The following is a 20404-nucleotide window of genomic DNA, read 5'->3' as shown; positions in this document are numbered from 1 at the left end:
CCACCCCTCTAGGTGGTCACAGAGCCATCTAGGTGGATGATCAGTCCATTGGTGAAAGTACAGTGTTAAAGTCCCCTACTATTATTGTGTTACTGTCGATTTCTCCTTTTATGGCTGTTAGTATTTGCCTTATGTATTGAGGTGCTCCTATGTTGGGTGCATATATATTTATAATTGTTATATCTTCTCCTTGGATTGATCCCTTGATCATTATGTAGTGTCCTTCCTTGTCTCTTGTAACATTCTTTACTTTAAAGTCTATTTTACCTGATATGAGTATCGCTACTCCAGCTTTCTTTTGATTTCCATTTGCATGGAATATCTTTTTCCATCCCCTCACTTTCAGTCTGTATGTGTCCCTAGGTCTCAAGTGGGTCTCTTATAGACAGCATATATGTGGATCTTGTTTTTGTATCCATTCAGTGAGCCTGTGTCTTTTGGTTGGAGCATTTAATCCATTCACGTTTAAGATAATTATCGATATGTTGTTCCTATTACCATTTTCTTAAATTGTTCTGGGTTTGTTTTGTACGTCCTTTTCTTCTCTGTGTTTCCCACTTAGAGGATTTCCTTTAGCATTTGTTGTAGAGCTGGTTTGCTGGTGCTGAGTTCTCTTAGCTTTTGCTTGTCTGTAAAGCTTTTGCTTTCTCCATCAAGTCTGAATGAGATCTTTGCCGGGTAGAGTAATCTTGGTTGTAGGTTCTTCCCTTTCATCCCTTTAAATATGTCATGCCACTCCCTTCTGGCTTATAGAGTTTCTGCTGAGAAAGCAGCTGTTAACCTTATGGGAGTTCCCTTGTATGTTGTCATTTTTCCTTTGCTTTAATTTTTGCCAATTTGATTACTATGTGTCTTGGCATATTCTCCTGTATGGGACTCTCTGCGCTTCCTGGACTTGGGTGGCTATTTCTTTTCCCATGTTAGGGAAGTTTTCAACTATAATCTCTTCAAATATTTTCTCGGGTCTTTTTTCTCTCTCTTCTCCTTCTGGGACCCCTATAATGTGAATGTTGTTGCGTTTAATGTTGTCCCAGAGGTCTCTTAGGCTATCTACATTTCTTTTCATTCTTTATTCTGTTCCACAGCAGTGAATTCCACCATTCTGTCTTCCAGGTCACTTATCCATTCTTCTACTTCAGTTATTCTGCTATTGATTCCTTCTAGTGTATTTTTCATTTCAGTTATTGTATTGTTCATCTCTGTTTGTTCTTTAATTCCTCTCTCCACTTCATTTAGTTGTTTTTCTGGGGTTTTATCTTGTTCCTTCATCTGGTACATAGCCCTCTGCCTTTTCATCTTGTCTATCTTTCTGTTTTTGTTCCACAGGCTTCAGGATTGTAGTTCTTCTTGCTTCTGCAGTCTGCCCTCTGGTGGATCTTCACTTCTTTTTAGTGAAGAGGCTGCATAATGTTCCACTGTGTGGATAAACCACATTTTGTTTATCCATTCTTCTGTCGATGGACATCATTTGGGTTGCTTCCACATTTTGGCTAGTGTGAATAATGCTGCTATGAACATTGGTGTACAAGTATCTGTTTGAATCCTCGCTTTCAATTCTTGTGGTTATATATCTAGGAGTGGAACTGCTGAATCGTTTAATTCTATGTTTAACTTTTTGAGGAACCACTAAACTCTTTTTCCACAGTGTTGGCATTGTTTTATATTCCTGACAGCAGAGTATGAGAGTTCCAGTTTCACCACATCCTCGCCAATACTTGCTATTTTCTGTTTTGTTTTGTGTTTTTGATAGTAGCCAACCTAATAGGTGTAAGTGCTATCTCGTGGTGGTTTTAAAAAAATATTTATTTAGTTTTATTTATCTATTTGGTTGCACGGGGTCTTAGTTGCGGCACGCAGGCTCATTTAGTTAGTTGCGGCACACGTGCTCCTTAGCTGTGGCATGCGAACTCTGGGTTGCGGCATGCATGCATGTGGGATATTGTTCTCTGACCAGGGATCGAACCCAGGCCCCCTGCATTGGGAGCACGGAGTCTTAACCACTGGACCACCAGGGAAGACCCTTGCTGTGGCATTGATTTGCATTTCCCTAGTGGCTCATGATGTTGAACATCTTTTCATTTGTTTATTGGCCATTTGTATAGCTTCTCTGGAGAAATGTCTACTTCAGTCCTTTGCCCATTTTTGAATTGGGTTTGTTGTTGAGTTGTAGGAATTCTTTATAATCTGGATATTAATATCTTATCAGATATATTATTTACAAATACTTTTGATTTGGGTTTTAGTTGCTCTCTGGGCACTATGTGCGAAATGGATTTTTGGGAGGCGGGGCAGGCGAGGAGAGACCTCATTGGGGAGGGTACTCCAGGTGAGAGAGGAGGGGGTGTGGCCTTAGGGATGGGGAGAGTGGATGAATGCTGAGTGCCATCAAGATCTTCAACAAGGTCCCTCTCTGGAGCTCAGATCAGAGGCACAGGAGGCAGGTCAGAGGCCTGAGAGATGGAACTGATGGAGGTGGGAGACCCCACCTGACCCCACCCCTCCCCGCCTCGCCAAGTCCCTGCTCTTGGGATAAAGAGACCAGCTACCTGGAGAAGAAGGGTAAGGGGGGAGGGGGACAGGGGTAAGAGCCGGTTACAAGTAGCACCCTTGGCAGACGGTGGCTCAGGATTTAGCTGTCCCCCACTCCACCTCAGCACTGCACACAGGGAACGGGGGACCCCACCCACAAGATCTACAAAGATAAGGGGCCCTATGAAACCACCCAGGCAGCCAACACAGAGCCTAGCACAAGTACCCAATAAATGTGGGCTCTGTTCATTTTCATGGCTTCACTCATCTTAGGGGTCCCTCATTATCACCCCCCAAATCTCTTATTTGCCCCCCCAGGAATGTTGGGATCTCGCGCTAACTGCGTGAAGCCCTGCCTAGAAATCCACCCATTGTTGCCTCCTTGAAATGTTACCTTGAAATCCCACCCTATCCCTTCAAGGAAAGTGTCTGAATATCCCCCGTTAATTTCCTCTCTGGGAACAGAACACCCTCGCTTCACCTAAGTTCAACAGGAAGGAGGTGTTTCACCACCTCCGCCCCCTCCTCCCTCCAGGCTTTCCCTTGCTAAAAACAAAGGAAGAAGACTGCATTAGCTCTTCCTGTGGGTTCATCTGGGGGCGGGGGTGTGGGGAGGGGCGGTGACTGAGGTCTGCCCTACCTGAGACTCCCTGGAGACTGGCCAGCGCCCTCCACCTCTCTGGGCCCCCCACACTGGACCCCTGGGGCCGCGCAATATCCCCTGCCCCTCCCTAGGCCTGGGCAAGGTGTAGCCCCTGGACTTCTGCCTTCTTAACTGCGGCGGCTGTGCTTCCTTCCCCTGGGTGACCCGCCTGCTCTCCAGTGCTCAGCGCCTTATTAAGGCAACTTCCTCCTACAGGCTGGCCACCATGATGCCCTCAGGGCCGCTGCCCAGGGCCTGCTGGACTTCGTTCATCTCTCTGCTTCTAGTCTGCTGTCTGCTGCCCCCAGGTGAGGCCCGGCAAGCTGGGGAGGGCTGGAGTTGCGGGATTGGTGGCAGAGGGAAGGAGAACAGAGCGCCTCACACCCTGCTGCCCGCGCTGTGCCAATAACACTTAAACTCAGATCGGCCAGGGGGCTCCCCAGTGTCCTCGGGAGAAAGTGGTGGCCTCTTAACACAGCCTTCAGGGCTCCCGGAGGCACAGTCCCTGCATTTGACTTGTTCTTCTCCCCCTGCACAACACACGCACACATACCCACACACTTAAACACATACACACACACCCAAGCACGCATGCACGCACACATTCCCTCCCTGGTCCATCTGGACCCTCGACCTCTGCATATGCTCTTCAGTCTGCCAGGATCACACTTCCCTTTCACTTGGCTAACGCCTCCTTGACCCTTTAAAACTGACCATAGTGGTCCCCTCCTCCAGGAAGCCTTCCCTGACTCACTTCCTCCTAGAGGCTTGATCAAGGCTTCCCCTGGCCTCCCTCCCAGCTCTCCTTGGTTCCTGATCCATCATCTGTCTTCCTCACTAAACTGAAGCACCATGAAGGCAGAGACCATCATATCCTGGCAAGAGGAAGTTTTGAATAGTGGAGCCTGCAAATGGGTGGGTTGGGGGGCACTGGAACCCCCAGGAGAGCTTCCTTCTGTTCCCGCAGGTACCCAAGGGCAGGAGTTCCAGCTGCGAGTGGAGCCGCAGAACCCAGTGGTGCCTGCCGGAGAGTCCCTCTTGGTAAATTGCAGTATAGATTGCCCCAGCGCTGAACTCATCTCCCTGGAGACGTCCCTACTCAAGGAGTCCGCGGGCAGTGGCCTGGGCTGGGCAGCCTTCCATCTCAGCAATGTGACTGGTGACACCCAGCTCCTCTGCTCTGGCTTCTGCAATGGCTCCCAGATGATAGGCTTCTCTAACATCACAGTGTACCGTGAGTGGCTGTGCCTGGAGGTGGAACTGGCTTCGGGCAGCAGTGGGGCTAGATAACCAATGGTGCAGGGGAGCGGGGCGGGCATGGGGGCCCTGAGTTTGCAGGAACGGACCTGGGCTCTGACCCAGAGCTCGGACCTGAATGTGTGTGTGTGTGGATGTGTGTGTGACAGAGACAGAGACAGAGAGATGCATCTCAACCACATGCCAGGGCAGCAGTTGTTAATTTATTTGGGTCCCAATAAGCATTTTAAAAATATCTCAGGAATTCCCTGGTGGTCCAGTGGTTAAGACTCCGCGCTTTCACTGCCAAGGGCCTGAATTCAATCCCTGGTCAGGGAACTAAGATCCCACAAGCCATGCAGTGTGGCCAAAAAAAAAAAAAAAAAAGAAAAAGAAAAAAGAAACAATAGACTAGAAAGTAGCAGAGTACGTCACTCATGGTGCCTACTGTTTTGTGAAGCCATAGAAAAGTGTAGTGTACATGTGTAACTGTGTGTAGGCTCCTCCTATGTGCACCAGTGTCTATTCGTGTTTGTGTACCTGAGTGTCTGTGAGCTTCTGTATGTCATTATCTGAGACCGTGTGAGCGTACTTGTGTGTCTGTATGTTTGTGTGTGCCTGTGTGTATGTGTCTCTGGAATTCAATCCCTGGTCAGGGAACTAAGATCCCACAAGCCATGCAGTGTGGCCAAAAAAAAAAAAAAAAAAAGAAAAAGAAAAAAGAAACAATAGACTAGAAAGTAGCAGAGTACGTCACTCATGGTGCCTACTGTTTTGTGAAGCCATAGAAAAGTGTAGTGTACATGTGTAACTGTGTGTAGGCTCCTCCTATGTGCACCAGTGTCTATTCGTGTTTGTGTACCTGAGTGTCTGTGAGCTTCTGTATGTCATTATCTGAGACCGTGTGAGCGTACTTGTGTGTCTGTATGTTTGTGTGTGCCTGTGTGTATGTGTCTCTGGATTTGTGTATATCTCTATGTGTGAATGTCTGTATATGTCTGTATGTCAGTATCTGTGCCTGTGTATCTGTGTATCGCTGTGTGTGATCATGTGTGGATGTCTGTGTCAGTACATGTCTGTATACGTCTTTGTGCATATTTCTGTTGTAACATGTACATCTGCGTGTGTATATCTGTTTGCCTATGTGTGTATCTTGGTGTCCCCATCTGTGTGACTGTGAGATGCTTCTGTCCAGTGCTGTGCAGGAGTCTGTTGGTCCTGGCTCATGAGAGCCCATGGTGCTCGTCTCTTCCCAGCTCATTGAGTAGCTGATTTCAAGCTATTCAATGTGTCACACGGAGTAGCTTGAAATCAGCCAAAGTATTTACACCACAGAAATTGGCAAGTGCTCCATATTGGGGCTCCCCCATCTCACCCCAGAGAGCCCAAGCATAATCAGCATTGGCCAGCATACCACTGTCCCTTAACCAGAGGTTAAGATGGGCGCCTCCTTGTTAAATATTCTAAAATTATAAATAGTTAGATGTTAAATATTTTCCATAGCAGCCAGTCCGTAGGCCTGTGTGTGACAACTTGAGATCCAGGCTTGAGAGATGCTCTCCCAAAGGAGGCCCAGGGTTTGGTATGCATGCCTGTGAGGGCCACTGCAGCTGCAGCTGGGAGAGGACCCAGCCTGGGGCTGTTGAGTCCCCCAGGACTGTGCAGAGCACCCTGTGAGGCTGCCCTAGGCCTTGAGCAGCTGGGACTGATTGGGGAGGGCTAGACCAAGCTCTGGGAAGGGCCAAGACCAGAGTCCAGACCAGAAGCTGGGAGGAGGGGTCAGGGGAGTTCCTAGACCTGATATCAAGGAGGCAGGTGGACACACAGGTCTGGAGTTTGGGAAAACCCCTGTCTAACCCTGGCTCTGCCCTTTCCTGACTGTGCGTCCTTGGGCAGGTCACCTCATCCTCACCTCTCTGGGCCTCAGTTTCTCTATTCATAAAAGGGAAGAATAATAGAAGAGATTTCACTTGGTTGCTGTGTGAATGAAGGTGGATGACATCTGGAAAGTCTAAGGAAAACTCAAAATAAACAGGAAATTTTATTACTACTATTAACATCATAAGTGGCCATAAACTTTAGTCCCCTTCCTTCCTTTTTTTTTCCCCCTTAACGGTGAGGTCCTTGGGAACAGAAAATCTGACTTTTATTTCAGTGCCTGGCAAGGTGTCCAACAAAACAGGAAATAATAATCATGATGCTAATGATAATAGCAAACACTTATACTAGCACATTTCTAAGCCCTGGAGGTTTATTAACTCAAAGTTCACAGTTCGGCACTGGGCCACCCTTGACTCCTCGCCACTCCCTAGTGTGGAGGCTGCCAGGCTGGCTGATAAGTTCTACTCTCCCCTTCATACCCCCCACTCAGGGTTCCCGGAACGCGTGCAGCTGGCCCCCCTGCCCCAATGGCAGCCCGTGGGCGAGCACCTCATCGTGCGCTGCATGGTGTCCGGTGGGGCCCCCCGGGACCACCTCACCGTGGTGCTGCTTCATGAGGAGAAGGAGCTGGGCCGGCAGCCAGCGGGAAAGGGGGAGCCTGCCGAGGTCACGGTCACGGTGCCGGACTTCTTACTGGGTTATCCTGAAGCTCTTAACATTCCTCTCTAGCTTAGGTGGTTTTCGGTGTGTTCTGGGGAGAGCGTGGTGAGACTTCCCGAACAGATGTAGCCAGGGCCCCAACACTCCTGTGGGTGGGCGGCCAGCCAGTTCAAACAACACTCCCCTCCTCTCCAGGGTTCCCGGAACGCGTGGAGCTGGCCCCCCTGCCCCAATGGCAGCCCGTGGGCGAGCACCTCATCGTGCGCTGCATGGTGTCCGGTGGGGCCCCCCGGGACCACCTCACCGTGGTGCTGCTTCGTGAGGAGAAGGAGCTGGGCCGGCAGCCAGCGGGAAAGGGGGAGCCTGCCGAGGTCACGGTCACGGTGCCGGCGAGGAGAGATGACCATGGTGCCAATTTTTCTTGCCGCACGGAGCTGGACCTGCGGTCCCAAGGGCTGGGACTGTTCCAGAACAGCTCGGCCCCCAGGAAGCTCCGAACCTTTGGTGAGGGAAGGGACTGCAGACGGTGGGTGATGAGCGGAGCCAGAGTAAAGGTGCCCTGGCTGCGGGATTCCTGAAAAGGGGGTGGCCTGGACCTCAAGGGCTTTTGGGAAAACATGCCTTTAGCCATGGGTAGCCTCATATGGAAGGCTCGCAGCCATGGGACCTTTGGAGAAGGCTGTGAGTGTGTGTCCTAGGAAGGGGGTGACCCAGGCCGCAAGGTATCCTGGGAAAGAAGGACCCTGGTTTGTGGGGATGAGTATCATGGGAAAAGGGGCCTCCACGGCTGTGAGACCCCCTCCCGCTCACTCCCACCCTTCTTTCAAGCCATGCCCATGACCCGCCCGCGCCTCGTTGTCCCCCGCTTCTCGGAGGTGGAAACGTCGTGGCCCGTTGACTGCACCCTGGATGGGCTGTTCCCAGCATCAGAGGCCCAGGTGCAACTGGCGCTTGGGGACCAGATGCTGAATGCCACAGTCGTGAGCCACGGTGGTGACACACTCAGGGCCACAGCCACAGCGAAAGCAGAGCAGGAGAGCACTCAGGAGATTGTCTGCAACGTGACCTTGGGGGGCGAGAGCCGCGAGACCCGGGAGAACGTGAAGGCCTACAGTAAGAGGGGGCGGAGCCAAAATAGCTCAGGAGGCAAAGGGCGGGGCCTCCATAGCCCAAGGGGGCGTGTCATTGGGCGGAGACTAAACCGTAGGAGCGGGACCTAAGTGACCCGAGAAGAGCCTGAGCGCCCCAAACTGGGCGGGGGCTGCAGAGTAGATGAAGGCGTAGCCTGGATACCCCGAGGGGAAGGAGGCGGGTGGGGGCGGGGCTTGACCCAAGGGAGGTGTGTGGTCATCAAACTCCTGGGCAATGCTCCGCCTTTAGGCTTCCAGGGGCCCAACCTGACCCTGAGAGAGCCTAACGCCACCGAGGGGACCACAGTAACTGTGACTTGCGCGGCCGGACCCCGAGTCCAGGTCACGCTGGACGGAGTTCCAGCCGCGGCACCGGGACAGCCTGCCCACCTTCAGCTAAACGCCACTGCGAAGGACGACAGGCGCACCTTCTTCTGCAATGCCACCCTCGAGGTGCATGGGGTGATCTTGCACCGTAACAGGAGCGTCCAGTTGCGTGTCCTGTGTGCGTAGGTCATTCTGACCTTTAATCCCTTGCTTCCTTGATTTGGGAAGACTTGTCTCTCCCTTGTCCCATTGTGCCTCGGGTGTGTCGGGTGTATCTGATCATTTGGTGGTCCCACAGACGGCCCCAAGATTGACCGAGCTAAATGTCCCCAGCGCTTGACGTGGAAAGACAGGACTATGAATATCCTGCAGTGCCAGGCCCGGGGCAACCCGAACCCCAAACTACAGTGTCTGCAGGAAGGCTCCATGTTCAAGTTGCCCGTCGGTATCCCATTCCTCGTCAGGTTAAATTATAGTGGCACCTACTATTGCCAAGCGGAAAGCTCACGGGGCACGGACATTCTGACAGTGATGATGGACGTTCAGGGTGAGCCTAGGCGGGGCGTGTTTATTCTAGACGGGCAAGCTTAGGAGGGGCCGAGACGCGCGTATTTATTCCTCGCATTTCTGCACAGGTCGGAACCCCATCGCCATCACCATTGCCCTGGGGATGTTAACGATCTTGGGCCTGGTGATCCTCCCTGCGGCCTTACTGTACGTCTTTGGGGTGAAGAAGCGGCATGACATCTACCGTGTGAGGCAAAGCAGCACCCAGTTGCCCCTCGCGTCTAGACAGCCAGAAGAGGCTGTGGCAGTGGAGGTATCCTGAGCATCAGAGTGCCATGATACTGGGCAAAGACGACGGAAGTTTGGCTGCATCCCCGAATTCCGCACTAATAAAGGCTTTAAAATCCGCACACTGTGGCTTTCCATCCCAATGCTCCGCGCGTCCTTTGAGTGACACCTTGATAGCGGAAAAGGGCGGAGCCTGTAGCGCCCAGACACGGCTTGAACTCTGAGAGGCGGGCGGGGCCTTACCCAATGGGCTGAGGGGCCGGGAAGGAGGCGGGGCTTCTCTCGGCCAATCGGCGGACGCGCCCTCGTTGCCGCTCTATGCCGCTCCGCCTCGGCTCGCTGGTCCCAGAAGGCGCCGGGTTTCCCAAGATGGCGGCCGACGTGTCCGTTACTCACCGGCCCCCGCTGAGCCCGGAGGCTGGGGCCGAGGTTGAAGCTGATGATGTCGCGGAGCGCCGGGCGCCTGAAGAAGAACTGCCGTCGCTAGATCCAGAGGAGATCCGGAAACGCCTGGAACACACCGAGCGCCAGTTCCGTAACCGCCGCAAGATACTGATCCGGGGCCTCCCGGGGGACGTGACCAACCAGGTGTGTGGGGGGGGGCCCGTGTGGGAGCGTGGCGGGAAATACCACCGTGCGCGTGCGCGGGGGGAACCGGGCGACACCAACGCTCTGGCGGGGGGCGTAGGCTGAGTCCGCGCGGGATCCACGGGGTCGGGAGAGACCAAGAGCGGGATGTGGGGGGTCGGAGAAGGAGGGTGAAACCAACTTGATTGAGGGGACGTTGCTAGGGGCGACCACAGGCTTGGAAGAAACCAAGTGATTGAAGGGGGCGGGGAATGGAAGGGGGCGGGCAGCTTTGGCCACGTTGGGGGATTGTGAATGGGCAGCCAGATTGGGACTGTGGAAACTGGGACGCCGGTTGCTTCCTGCTCTACCATGGAGTGGTGGGACCTCATATGCATAAGTTTCGTGGTTGACTAGACTATGCCTTTTCCTAGCAAGCGTTTATTAACTCCTTTTAGAGGTAGATCCGGAAGTTGTAGCAGCTTCTGAGGTCTTTTTTCCCCAAACGCCTCGGGATTAATTTGGAAAAATAGAGTCTCCTCCTGTCCCCATGCCACAGACCTGCAGAAAAGGTGGGGGGGCCTTGTTCCACGTAGCCCCCGCCTTGGCTGATCTGGCCAAGGGTGCTCTTCTGTTGGGGCCAAATGAGGCAGGACTTCCCAGTGCTCTTTGAACCCAGGAAGATTGCATCTGGTCTGCCCTGCCCATCAGCGATGGAATGGGTTCTTTGTCCCTGCTGTGGAGAATCTCTGGTCTCTGGCCCACCAACACACCTGCCATTGGCTCTCTGCCCATGGGTGGTCACATGGCTGGTGGGGCCCTAGGAGCGTTGAGAGGAGTGTGACTTGGGGACAGAGCTGGCGCAGGCGCCCCTAAGCATAGTCTGGTTTCTTTCTGGAGTCAGCCATCCTCCTAGTGCCCCCCATCTCTCAGCTGGGAACACGCTATCTCTCCTGCAGGTGCACAGTGTCTGGCACAAGCAGGCCCCAGAGCGTCGCCTCCATAGCTGGCTTGCAAGAAGGAAGCCCTGCCAGTAGGAGGGAATGGGGAGGCACGTGAAGCCACACAATGTGGGCTTATTAAGTACACGGGGTCCCCAGTCAGGTACCCATGGGTGGCATTCCCACTGCTGCCCTGACCAACTGCATGACCTGTGACAATTTTCTTCACCTTTCTGAGCCTCAGTTTCCACATGTACAAAATGGATTTGTTAATACTTGATTTGCAAGGTTGTTGGAAAGAGTCAGTTTTGAAAGCCGAGGTTCAGATGGGTTAAACAACTTCCCTGTGGGTGTACGCAGAGCTGGGACTTGAACTCAGACACACCTGACTCTCTAATAAGAGTGTGTTGTGTTGGTTAAAAGCATGGGTTCTGCAGCTAAGCTCTGAATCCCAGCTCTGCCAGGTATGGTCTCAATGGCCTTGGGCAAGTAGCTGCTCTGAGACTCAGTTTCCTCCTTTGTAAAATGGGGATGGTAATTGACCTGCCCTCATAGCTGGTCCATGTGAAGGTGGCACTGGGTTGCTCCCTTCAGCCTTCGGTGATTCCCTGTCCTTTGGTTTCTGTCTCCACAGGAGGTGCACGACCTGCTCGGCGACTATGAGCTCAAGTATTGCTTTGTGGACAAATACAAAGGGACAGGTTTGTGGGACTGTGGGGTGGGCTAGGGGCAGGGGATGACAGCCCCTGAAGCTGGGAGAATCTTGGCCCAGTGTCTCATAAACTTCAGGCCCAACATTCAGCAGCGATGGAGGGGATATGGACCAGATGGAAGCCAAGAGAATGGAGGGGCACCAGTTGTTCTGGAGGACTTGAAGGAGAAGACCAGACAGGCGTGGGTGACTGACCGGCTGGGGGGATGGCTTGGGAATGGGTACCCAGTGCCCAGGTATCTTCTGGGTAGCCTGGAAGAGGAACATCAAGGATGCCCCACGATGGGCGCCCAAGATGAGGGACAGATTGGGACAACAGTCTGTCCTGCACTGGACCTAGGGTATATCTCTGCCGAAATGGCAGCCTTCCTCTGGCCTCTCTGCCGCCACGATTTTACTCCCCTGCTTGCCTTTCCCCAGACCGCCAGCACTGATCTGACTGCAAATCTGATCATACCTGGTCCTAACCCTGATCATTCTTCTCTCTCCTCAAAACCTGTCTGAGGCTCCTCCTGATACTACCTTGCAAGGATGTGCCTCAGCCTCACCGTCTCCTCAGGTGCCTAAGGTTCCAGGCTGTTCCCTCTGCCACTGTTCTTAGCTGTCTCCTCTTCCATCCAGCTGGCGTCAGGCAGCTCCTCACAATGCCCTGAGCGCACCTCCCACCCCCACCCCATCATAGCACCGACCACCCTAGGCTGTCGCTGCCAGCCCACTCACCTGCCTCCTGCATGTGGTGGTCAGTTCTGTGAGAACAGGGACAGGTCTTGTCAGCCTTGGCCCCCTACATGGGAGGCTCTCGGTGGGTGTCTGTGCCCACAAGGCACCGTGCCAGGTGTTAAGCCAGCCAGGGCCTTTGCCTGTGAACTATAACATGGCTGAGAAGGGACTGAGGACTGGTGACCCCTCGAGACCTAGCTGGTGGGCTTGAGTAGTGCTTAAGATCTTGGGCCCTGGAGGCAAATGGACCTGGGTTCTAGTCCTGGTCTGTCCTCACTCTATGGCCACAGGCAAGTGATTTACCCTCCTCAGCTTCGGTTTTCTCACCAGCAAATTGGACATGACCTGTTGGAGTTGGCCGTGAAGCCAAACGTGTTAAAACACCTGAAAAACTGTGGGTCCCTGGGAGCCGGCCTGCCTGGGTTCAAGTCCAGGCACTTGGGCATGGCACTGCTCTGGGCCCATTTCATTGCTGGAAAAATAGTGTTTGTGAGGAGTAAGTTATTCCCATTTGACAGACGAGGAAATAGACCTCAAGGCCACTCGGGCTAGAGTTGAAACCCAGGCTCCAGTGACCACATGCTTAACCACTACCCTGTGTGTCACCCGAGTTACACCTGTAGTTCTTAGGATGGGGCCAGGCTCCCAGTAGGTGAGCGTCACCGTGGGTTGTAAGGAGCAAGCCTTCAAGAGCCAGCAGGCGCTGGCTATTGTTGCTCAAGGCTGGCCGCTGTTCCATTCAGCTGGTGCCTGTGATGTCCTGGCTGTTCGGTGCTCTGAGGTCACATGTGGTTTGGAGGGAGGTCGGTGCGGGCGACCACAGGTGGAGGGGCAGGCCCTCTGGGGCCCCACCGACCCACACTCCCTCCCGCTGCAGCTTTCGTGACCTTGCTGAACGGGGAGCAGGCCGAGGCCGCCATCAGCGCCTTCCATCAGAGCCGCCTGCGGGAGCGCGAGCTGTCGGTGCAGCTGCAGCCCACGGACGCCCTGCTGTGCGTGGCCAACCTGCCCCCCAGCCTCACGCAGCAGCAGTTTGAGGAGCTGGTGCGGCCCTTTGGCAGCCTGGAGCGCTGCTTCCTGGTCTACAGCGAGCGCACCGGCCACTCCAAGGGCTATGGCTTCGCCGAGTACATGAAGAAGGACTCGGCCGCCCGCGCCAAGTCGGACCTGCTGGGCAAGCCGCTGGGCCCACGCACCCTCTACGTGCACTGGACAGACGCCGGGCAGCTGACGCCCTCCCTGCTCCACTCCCGCTGCCTCTGTGTCGACCGCCTGCCGCCCGGCTTCAGTGATGTGGATGCCCTGCACCGGGCGCTCTCGGCCGTCCACACACCCACCTTCTGCCAGGTGAGCCCTGTGCCCAGTGCGGGGATCTCGGGGAGCAGATGCGAAGGCCAGAGCACCTCAGAGGGGCCCTTTGAGTCACTTGTTCTCTCCAGTCTCCTGGGTCCCCTTTCAGAAAGGCAGCAGCGATGCCACTTTGAAGGGGCTTCTTGTTAGAAAGGCCACGTGGTGCAGTGGGTGGCAGCTCACCTAGGAGCCAGGTGGCTGGGCTTCAGATCCCCGCACACCCTCTGGCGACTTGTTTAACCTCCCCACTGTAAAATGCAGGCGAGGCTACCTTTGTTTAAAAAAAAAAAAAAAAAAATGGCTGTGAGGCCTGTTCACCCTGTGTTCACATCCATTTCTGCGCTCACGCCTCCTGGGTCCCAGGCCCCTGGCCCAGCATCAAGGAGGCTACTCTGGAGGAGCCCACAGTCCATTTAAGCCTTGAGGTCAGGAAGTTGGATGTGGCCAGATCCCAGCCCTGCTCTGTGGTGAGTCACTCACTCTCTGAGTCTTGGTTTCCCTCCTCTGTAAGAAGGGGTTCAATACTCATGCGTTGGTTTAGCAAAACAATCCCTGGTTCATTCCAGTCTCACTTTTTGGGCCCTTCTGTGAGGATGTCTAGCCCCGTGACAGGCGCGGTGGGGTGAGAATAGGCCGGACCCAGCTCTCGGAGAGCTCCCAGGTGGTCGTGCCCACAGACCCCCGGGTGGACATTCCTTCAGCACTCACTGGGCTTACCTGCAATCCCTCCATCCTGTAACAGCCTGGAGAGGCAGGTATCATCCGCTTCTTCAGGTGGGGACACTGAGGCATGGAGAGGTCAGTTGACATGCCCAAGGATGTACAGCCGGGGTGTGGCAGAGCCAGCATTGGAACCCCAGGCCACCCTGGAGGAGGCTGGTACTGGGCTCAGACCCCAGCTCTGTGGCCTCGGGTGTTGGTGCTGGGGAATTGGCGTTGGTAGGAGCCCCTCTCTTTGCTCACTGCTGCCTCTGCCGCGCACCTACTGTGTGCCAGGCCCTGGATGGGACTCAGGACACAGATGACATATACATATAGCTTAGCAGCCACCTCCTCTCATGTGGAGATTGTAGGGCTGTGGCCAACTACAGGTTCTCTCTCTGGGCCTTGCTTTCCCCATCTCAAAATGGGTCTGGCCGTGCTCTGTGACTAGGTTATTGCAAACGGCTACTCACGCATTCCTCCTCTTATGCATTCACCAGATGTCTACTGAGCACCTGCAGAGTCCCAGGCCTTGAGGTGACCGCCTCCGAGGAGCCCAGTCATGCTGGGCATCCTGGTTGAACGGAGGTTGGGCTTGGGAGTCAGGCAGGTTGAGGTGTGAGCCTCGGTCCCCCTATTTAGGAGCCTTGTGGCCTTGGTTGCTCTTTGACCCCTTTCTCTATTTGTCTGATGAGATGAGCGTGACTGTGAGAAGAAGCACATCCAGGCCTTGGTGCCGGGCCTGTCCAGAGGCGAAGGCTAAGTGCTCGCTAGAGGCGGGCTGAAGGCCCGAGCCTGCTGTGCCTGGGCACTCAGAGTGGGCCCTGGGCCACGCCCACAGCCTCCCCACCCCCGCTGAGCACACTGTTGAATCCCCACCGCCACCCTGCCAGGTGGGTCTAGTGGCTGGGCCCATCTTACAGATGAGGAAACTGAGGGCCGTGGACGGGCACGTGCAGTGGCCTCCGCAGGCTGGCCGCCGGTAAGCAGTGGGCTGGGAGCCAAGATTAGGCAGCTGACCCTGCGGCCCCCGCTCTCAACTGGGTGCCCCCGCCTCCCATGACGGGAGTTTGCTGCCCATGTGGGGGGTGTTTTATTTTTGACATAATCAAGAGGAGATCGTGAAGGAAAGCCCACAGCAACCCAGTCCGGTTCACTTTGCCAGTTATCCACAGGCCAATTGACGTATCTTTTTTTATATGAATATATAATTTTTATTTATGTATTTACTGCCGCGTGGCATGTGGGATCCTAGTTCCCTGACCAGGGATCGATTCCGTGCCCCCTGGAGAGGAAGCACGGAGCCGCAACTGCTGGACCACCAGGGAAGTCCCTATGTATCTTAATTGCTTCATTTTATTGCAGAGTTGCTTAAAGATGTTTGAATGCTATGGATGTGTATAAAGCAGGTGTCCCAAGGCCCTGGGGTGTTATAAAAAGCCTTTTCAACTTGATTCGTTTATATGAATGGGCAGTCCAGGCCCATTTCGAAATGTAGCATGTCCACAAGGGCCCTGCGATGAAGACTCCCTCCTGGCTCCGCAGGGTCTTTTCCTACAGCCCCTTCTCGGAGCAGTTTGTGTCTGTCCTTCCAGCGAGATTTTATTATGCATTTCAAATGGATACGTATATATGTTCCTGCATTCCCCTTTTCTTGACTCAGATATTGCCATGCCTGCATTGGTTTGACTTTATCTTGGGCGTCTTTCCATGTTCAGAAATGAGAGCTTTCTCATTTCTCCTGTAGCTGCGCCATAGTCCATTTTATGGACTCTGTGCTATGTCCTACTGGCGGGCAGTGCGTTGCTCCAAACCACACTGCAGTCATCCGTGCGACATTCTGGACCCAAGAGGAACAGCACTGGTTCTCAGGACAGCCATTGCCATGCCAAGGTGCCCAGTCCTGTTGAGGGCTTCTGCCTGGCCTTGTCTGATCCCAGCTCCAGCTCTGTGGCCTGGGCAAGGGACTGCCCCTCTCTGAGCCTCAGTTACTTCACCTGCAAAGTGGGTGTGCTGAAACAGCGCCTGTGGCACCTGGCCCATGGGCGCGCAGGGCCCAGCTGAGTGCTCTCACAGTATCTGCTCGCCCTGGGACAGCCCCGGCCCATGATTCCAGCACCTACAACACCCTGAAAACCAAGAGTTTTGTTCCGAGTTGGGCAGGCTCACTGGGCAGCAAAGCCTGAGTTGAACTGACGTGGGGTCGTCTGTGGCCTTTGTCTTTGCATCTTGCTGCCGAGCTATTCACAAGCTTGATTTCCAGGGCGCCTCAGAACCCACTGGGAGTGACTGATACATAATACAGGGTGTGTGCGGCACCCTCCTTTCTCATCTCCCAAACAGCCTCAATCCTGGAACACATCTGGCCCCAGGGTCTGGACAGGGGGCTGTGGGCCGGAAGTATCAAATGACTGCATCAAGGGGGGTGAAGGGGCCTCTCTGGCCTGCTCGTGACCACATCGCTGTTCGTGCCACTCACTGTGTGACTCCACCCTCCAGCCCAGCACCACCAGCCTCCAACCCGAGCTTGGTGGTCACCTGCCTCACCACCAGGCTGTGTGCCCTTCCCAGCCCCACCTGCATCCTCGGCCTGAGGTTTGTGGCAGGGCTGCACTTCCGAGCCACCTGCTTCTCCTGCTGGCCCCTCCTCTTTGAGCCCTGCAGCATGTGCTCGGGAATCCCAGGCAAAGTCCCAAAGTGGCACTGGTGCAAGGCCTGGGGGGAGTTGACCCGTGTGGAGTGGGTCCTGGCTCTGCCCTCCCACCAACAGTGTGACCTTGGGCATGCTGACCTCTCTGAGCCTCAGTTGCCCCCTCTGAAAAATGGGAAGGATGTAGCATCCTGGGGCCATTCAGAAGATTCGACGAGCTAACGCTGAAACCAGGCACAGGACAGTGCAGGGCCCCGAGTCCATTCTCTCTGGGGGGTCACTGTCATCAGGATCCTCATCTGGTCACCGTTGTCACTTCATGTGATGTGATGGTGGTCACTGCCACCCAAGTGCTTATGACTGCCTCTGCCCCCCACCCCCCAGCTGGCGTACGGCCAGGACGGGCAGCTGAAGGGCTTCGCCGTGCTGGAGTACGAGACGGCGGAGATGGCGGAAGAGGCACAGCAGCGGGCAGACGGCCTGGCCCTGGGGGGCAGCCACCTGCGCGTCTCCTTCTGCGCCCCTGGGCCCCCTGGCCGCAGCATGCTGGCTGCGCTCATTGCTGCCCAGGCCACGGTGAGCGCGTGCCAGAGGGAGGGTGCCCCAGAGGGTGGAGCTGGGAGAGCCAGGGGACCAGGCGGGCACCCTCTGTGGCCAGGCAGGGCCCTGAGCTGCTCCTCTGTTCCTCTCTGCAGGCCCTCAATCGGGGCAAAGGGCTCCTGCCCGAGCCCAACATCCTGCAGCTGCTCAGCAACCTGGGGCCCTCCGCTTCCCTCCAGCTGCTGCTCAACCCCCTGCTCCACGGTGGCGCGGGTGGCAAGCAGGGTAAGGCAAGCAGGGGCCAAGCGCTCTCAGAGCTGGGCACCTCCCGCCACCGTTCCCACCTGAGCTTCGAGCGACATGAGCCCATGAGCAGGGGCTGGAATGAGAGTGATGCTCCCCCGAGGGAGCTGGTGCCCTGAGCCCCTTGCAGGGGGAGCAGGGCAGCCTGCAGGGAGGCAGGGTGGTGGAGGGAGGGACCGTCCCCTCCTGGGGGCACTCATCTCCCAGGCCCTTTTCTTTGGTTGTCAGTTGCCCTCTGGCAGCTTCAGTTTCTTGCTCTCCACAGGCCTGGGGCTGTGTTTAATTGGTGGTGTGGGGGGGTGGGTTTCCACCCAGGGCCCACCTCCCATTTTCTGGGTCTCCCCCTAGGCCTCCTGGGCGCACCCCCGGCCATGCCGCTGCTCAACGGGCCCGCCCTGTCCACAGCGCTGCTGCAGCTCGCCCTGCAGACCCAGAGTCAGAAGGTAACGGCGGGCCGTGGGCCATGGGCTCCCTCCTCACTCACATCCCGCAGCCCCTTGTCATTCCGTTTCCAACACCACTTGTAACCACCAACGGGTGGTTCACCATCAGTGGGGTTGCGGACCATCAGACTGTGTCCCTGGGGCCCATTATGAGGCCCGGCCTGTCGCAGGTGCTCAGGACTCAGGAAGTGACTCAGTCAAAGCTGAGGCCGCACGGGAGTAGAGGGGCATCTCATCCCCACCCCCTCAACACACACACACACACACACACACACACACACTCACTCACTCACTCACTCACTCACTCACTCACTTACTCGCTCGCTCGCTCACTACCCTGTCTGGTTTGATTCACTGGGGCCAAGTCAGTGGTGCAGATGTGTCTGATGGTAACTGACAGAAGGTAAGGTTGTGGGCTTGGGCCCTGTATGGCTAAGAGTGACTGAATCCACATGTAGCTGTCACACGCCATGTGCCTGAAGTCGACGTGGTGTTGTGCGTGTTAAGACGCTGTGCTTCCGTGATAATCAGCAAGGGGGCTGGGTGTGAGATGGTGGGTGCCGAAGAAGGACTGTCACGGTGTGGATATTTCACAGTAATTGACAGTGTGGGTGACAGGCTGTGACCCGCTGCGCATGGTCCGTGTTCCCTGGGTCTCCCCAGCACCTTGGGCAGGCCCTGGCATGCAGGAGGCCTCGGTCACTATCGGCTGGGTGTGTGATGGCCGGGCTATCACAGACATTGGGAGACACCCTGTGTGTCTGCCTGTGATTGGCTGTGGGCTGGAGTCTCGGCGTGCTGGGCGTTGTGACCCACTGCCCTGGTCTCCAGCTGATTGTGCTCTGTCCCTAGAAACCCGGGATCCTGGGAGACTCTCCCCTAGGCACCCTCCAGCCCGGGGCCCAGCCGGCCAACCCCCTCCTCGGGGAGCTGTCTGCAGGTAATGCAGACCCCGCTCCTCCCCATCTCTGTGGGCCCCATCCCACTTCCCCTTCCTGGGCCCCTTTCCTCACTGGGCGTGGTAAATTCCCAGCTGTGCAGCTTTGGGCAAGTGACCTAACCCCTCTGGGTCTCAGTGTCCTCGCCTGTCAGTTGAGTGTGTGGGTGTGCACCTCCCTGGGGAGCCGTGAACATCTGGGAGTTGATGCACTTTGAGGGCCCTGCTCAGTGTCCAGCACATAGTTGCCCCCCGGCTGCTGGCCCTGGTCCAAGCAGAGGTTGTAGGGCCCTGGGAGGAGGGGGCCTGTGTGGTCGGGCTGCTGACACCCTCCTCCTTCTCTCTGTAGGAGGGGGCCTGCCCCCAGAGCTGCCGCCCCGGCGAGGGAAGCCACCGCCCCTGCTGCCGCCACTGCTTGGCCCCTCTGGGGGTGACCGGGAACACATGGGCCTGGGTCCCCCAGCACCCCAGCTCACTCCACCCCCTGCTCCTGTGGGGCTTCGAGGCACTGGTCTCAGAGGCCTGCAGAAGGACAGTGGGCCTTTGCCAATGCCCACTGGGGTAAGGCCCCGCCTGCACCCAGCACCATTCCAGCCCCCTGCCTTGCGAGGGCCCCCCTGCCAGGGGCCCTCGTGAACCCGGCCCTCCCGCCACAGGTCTCGCTGCTGGGGGAGCCTCCCAAGGACTTCCGGATCCCCCTGAATCCCTACCTGAACCTACACAGCCTGCTCCCGGCCAGCAATCTGGCGGGTAAGGAGGCCCGGGGCTGGGGAGGCGCTGGGAGAAGCCGCCGCCCAGCTGAGGGCCCCCTGCCTAACCCCCCAGCCCCTGGAGGTGGTGGCAGCAGCAAAGCTTTCCAGCTCAAGTCCCGCCTGCTCAGCCCCCTCACCAGCGCCCGCCTGCCCCCTGATCCGGGGCTGCCCGACAGCTATGGCTTCGACTACCCCTCAGTAAGTACCTGGCCGCCCTGGGGGCAGCCCTCCCAAAGGCCGGCTGCTGTGGCCCTTTGTCCCTTGGGAGCAAGTCACTCTCCAAACTGACATTTCTCTAGTACTGATTGTGCCAGGCCAAGCGTTAGGGAGACAGCGGGGAACGTGCTGGACACAGTCCCTGCCCTTAAGTCTCTTGTCTGTTTGTCTCTGCGCATCATCAAACCCTGCTTCCTGTCAGTCAGTTTTTCTCTCCCGAGAGGCCTGCAGCCACACTTCTGCTTCTCCTTAAGAGACAGGGCTCAGCCTCCTCTCCGTCTCTCTGTCCTTTTCCCCCTCCTCCCCTCTGCGATTCATGTCTCTGTCCCTGGAGAGCTGCTCCTTCTATGATTCCGACTTCCTCTAGGTC

General features: G+C 55.9%; 3 protein-coding genes across 5 annotated transcripts; all 3 read left to right on the top strand.

The window, feature by feature from the left end:
- The first annotated feature begins 3298 nt into the window (after window positions 1-3298).
- On the top strand, window positions 3299-9333 carry LOC102987082 (intercellular adhesion molecule 3). Its single transcript, XM_028499646.2, has 6 exons — window positions 3299-3480; window positions 4140-4406; window positions 7145-7453; window positions 8330-8584; window positions 8705-8953; window positions 9042-9333. The coding sequence occupies exons 1-6, from the start codon at window positions 3399-3401 to the stop codon at window positions 9233-9235; spliced, it is 1356 nt and encodes a 451-aa protein (XP_028355447.1). The 5' UTR covers window positions 3299-3398; the 3' UTR covers window positions 9236-9333.
- LOC114487746 (intercellular adhesion molecule 3-like) lies at window positions 7538-8341 on the top strand. Its single transcript, XM_028499659.2, has one exon. The coding sequence runs from the start codon at window positions 7780-7782 to the stop codon at window positions 8167-8169; it is 390 nt and encodes a 129-aa protein (XP_028355460.1). The 5' UTR covers window positions 7538-7779; the 3' UTR covers window positions 8170-8341.
- A 125-nt stretch (window positions 9334-9458) lies between the features above and the next one.
- Window positions 9459-20398, top strand: RAVER1 (ribonucleoprotein, PTB binding 1). 3 transcript variants are annotated; one of them, XM_028499636.1, is made up of 10 exons: window positions 9459-9789; window positions 11344-11410; window positions 13019-13488; window positions 17228-17419; window positions 17539-17668; window positions 18035-18129; window positions 18982-19069; window positions 19416-19627; window positions 19723-19816; window positions 19892-20398. In XM_028499636.1, the coding sequence occupies exons 1-10, from the start codon at window positions 9520-9522 to the stop codon at window positions 20104-20106; spliced, it is 1833 nt and encodes a 610-aa protein (XP_028355437.1). In that variant the 5' UTR covers window positions 9459-9519; the 3' UTR covers window positions 20107-20398. The 3 variants fall into 3 exon arrangements, with proteins under 3 accessions (XP_028355437.1, XP_028355434.1, XP_028355440.1); XM_028499633.1 differs by having other exon boundaries at window positions 19723-20398; XM_028499639.2 differs by lacking the exons at window positions 9459-9789; window positions 11344-11410 and adding an exon at window positions 11419-11980 and having other exon boundaries at window positions 19723-20398.
- The last annotated feature ends 6 nt before the right edge of the window (window positions 20399-20404 follow it).

This window comes from Physeter macrocephalus, chromosome 2 (assembly GCF_002837175.3).
Source record: "Physeter macrocephalus isolate SW-GA chromosome 2, ASM283717v5, whole genome shotgun sequence".
Taxonomy (NCBI): Eukaryota; Metazoa; Chordata; class Mammalia; order Artiodactyla; family Physeteridae; genus Physeter; species Physeter macrocephalus.
Note: the sequence above shows the minus strand (reverse complement) of the source record. Positions and strands in the feature narration are given on the sequence as shown.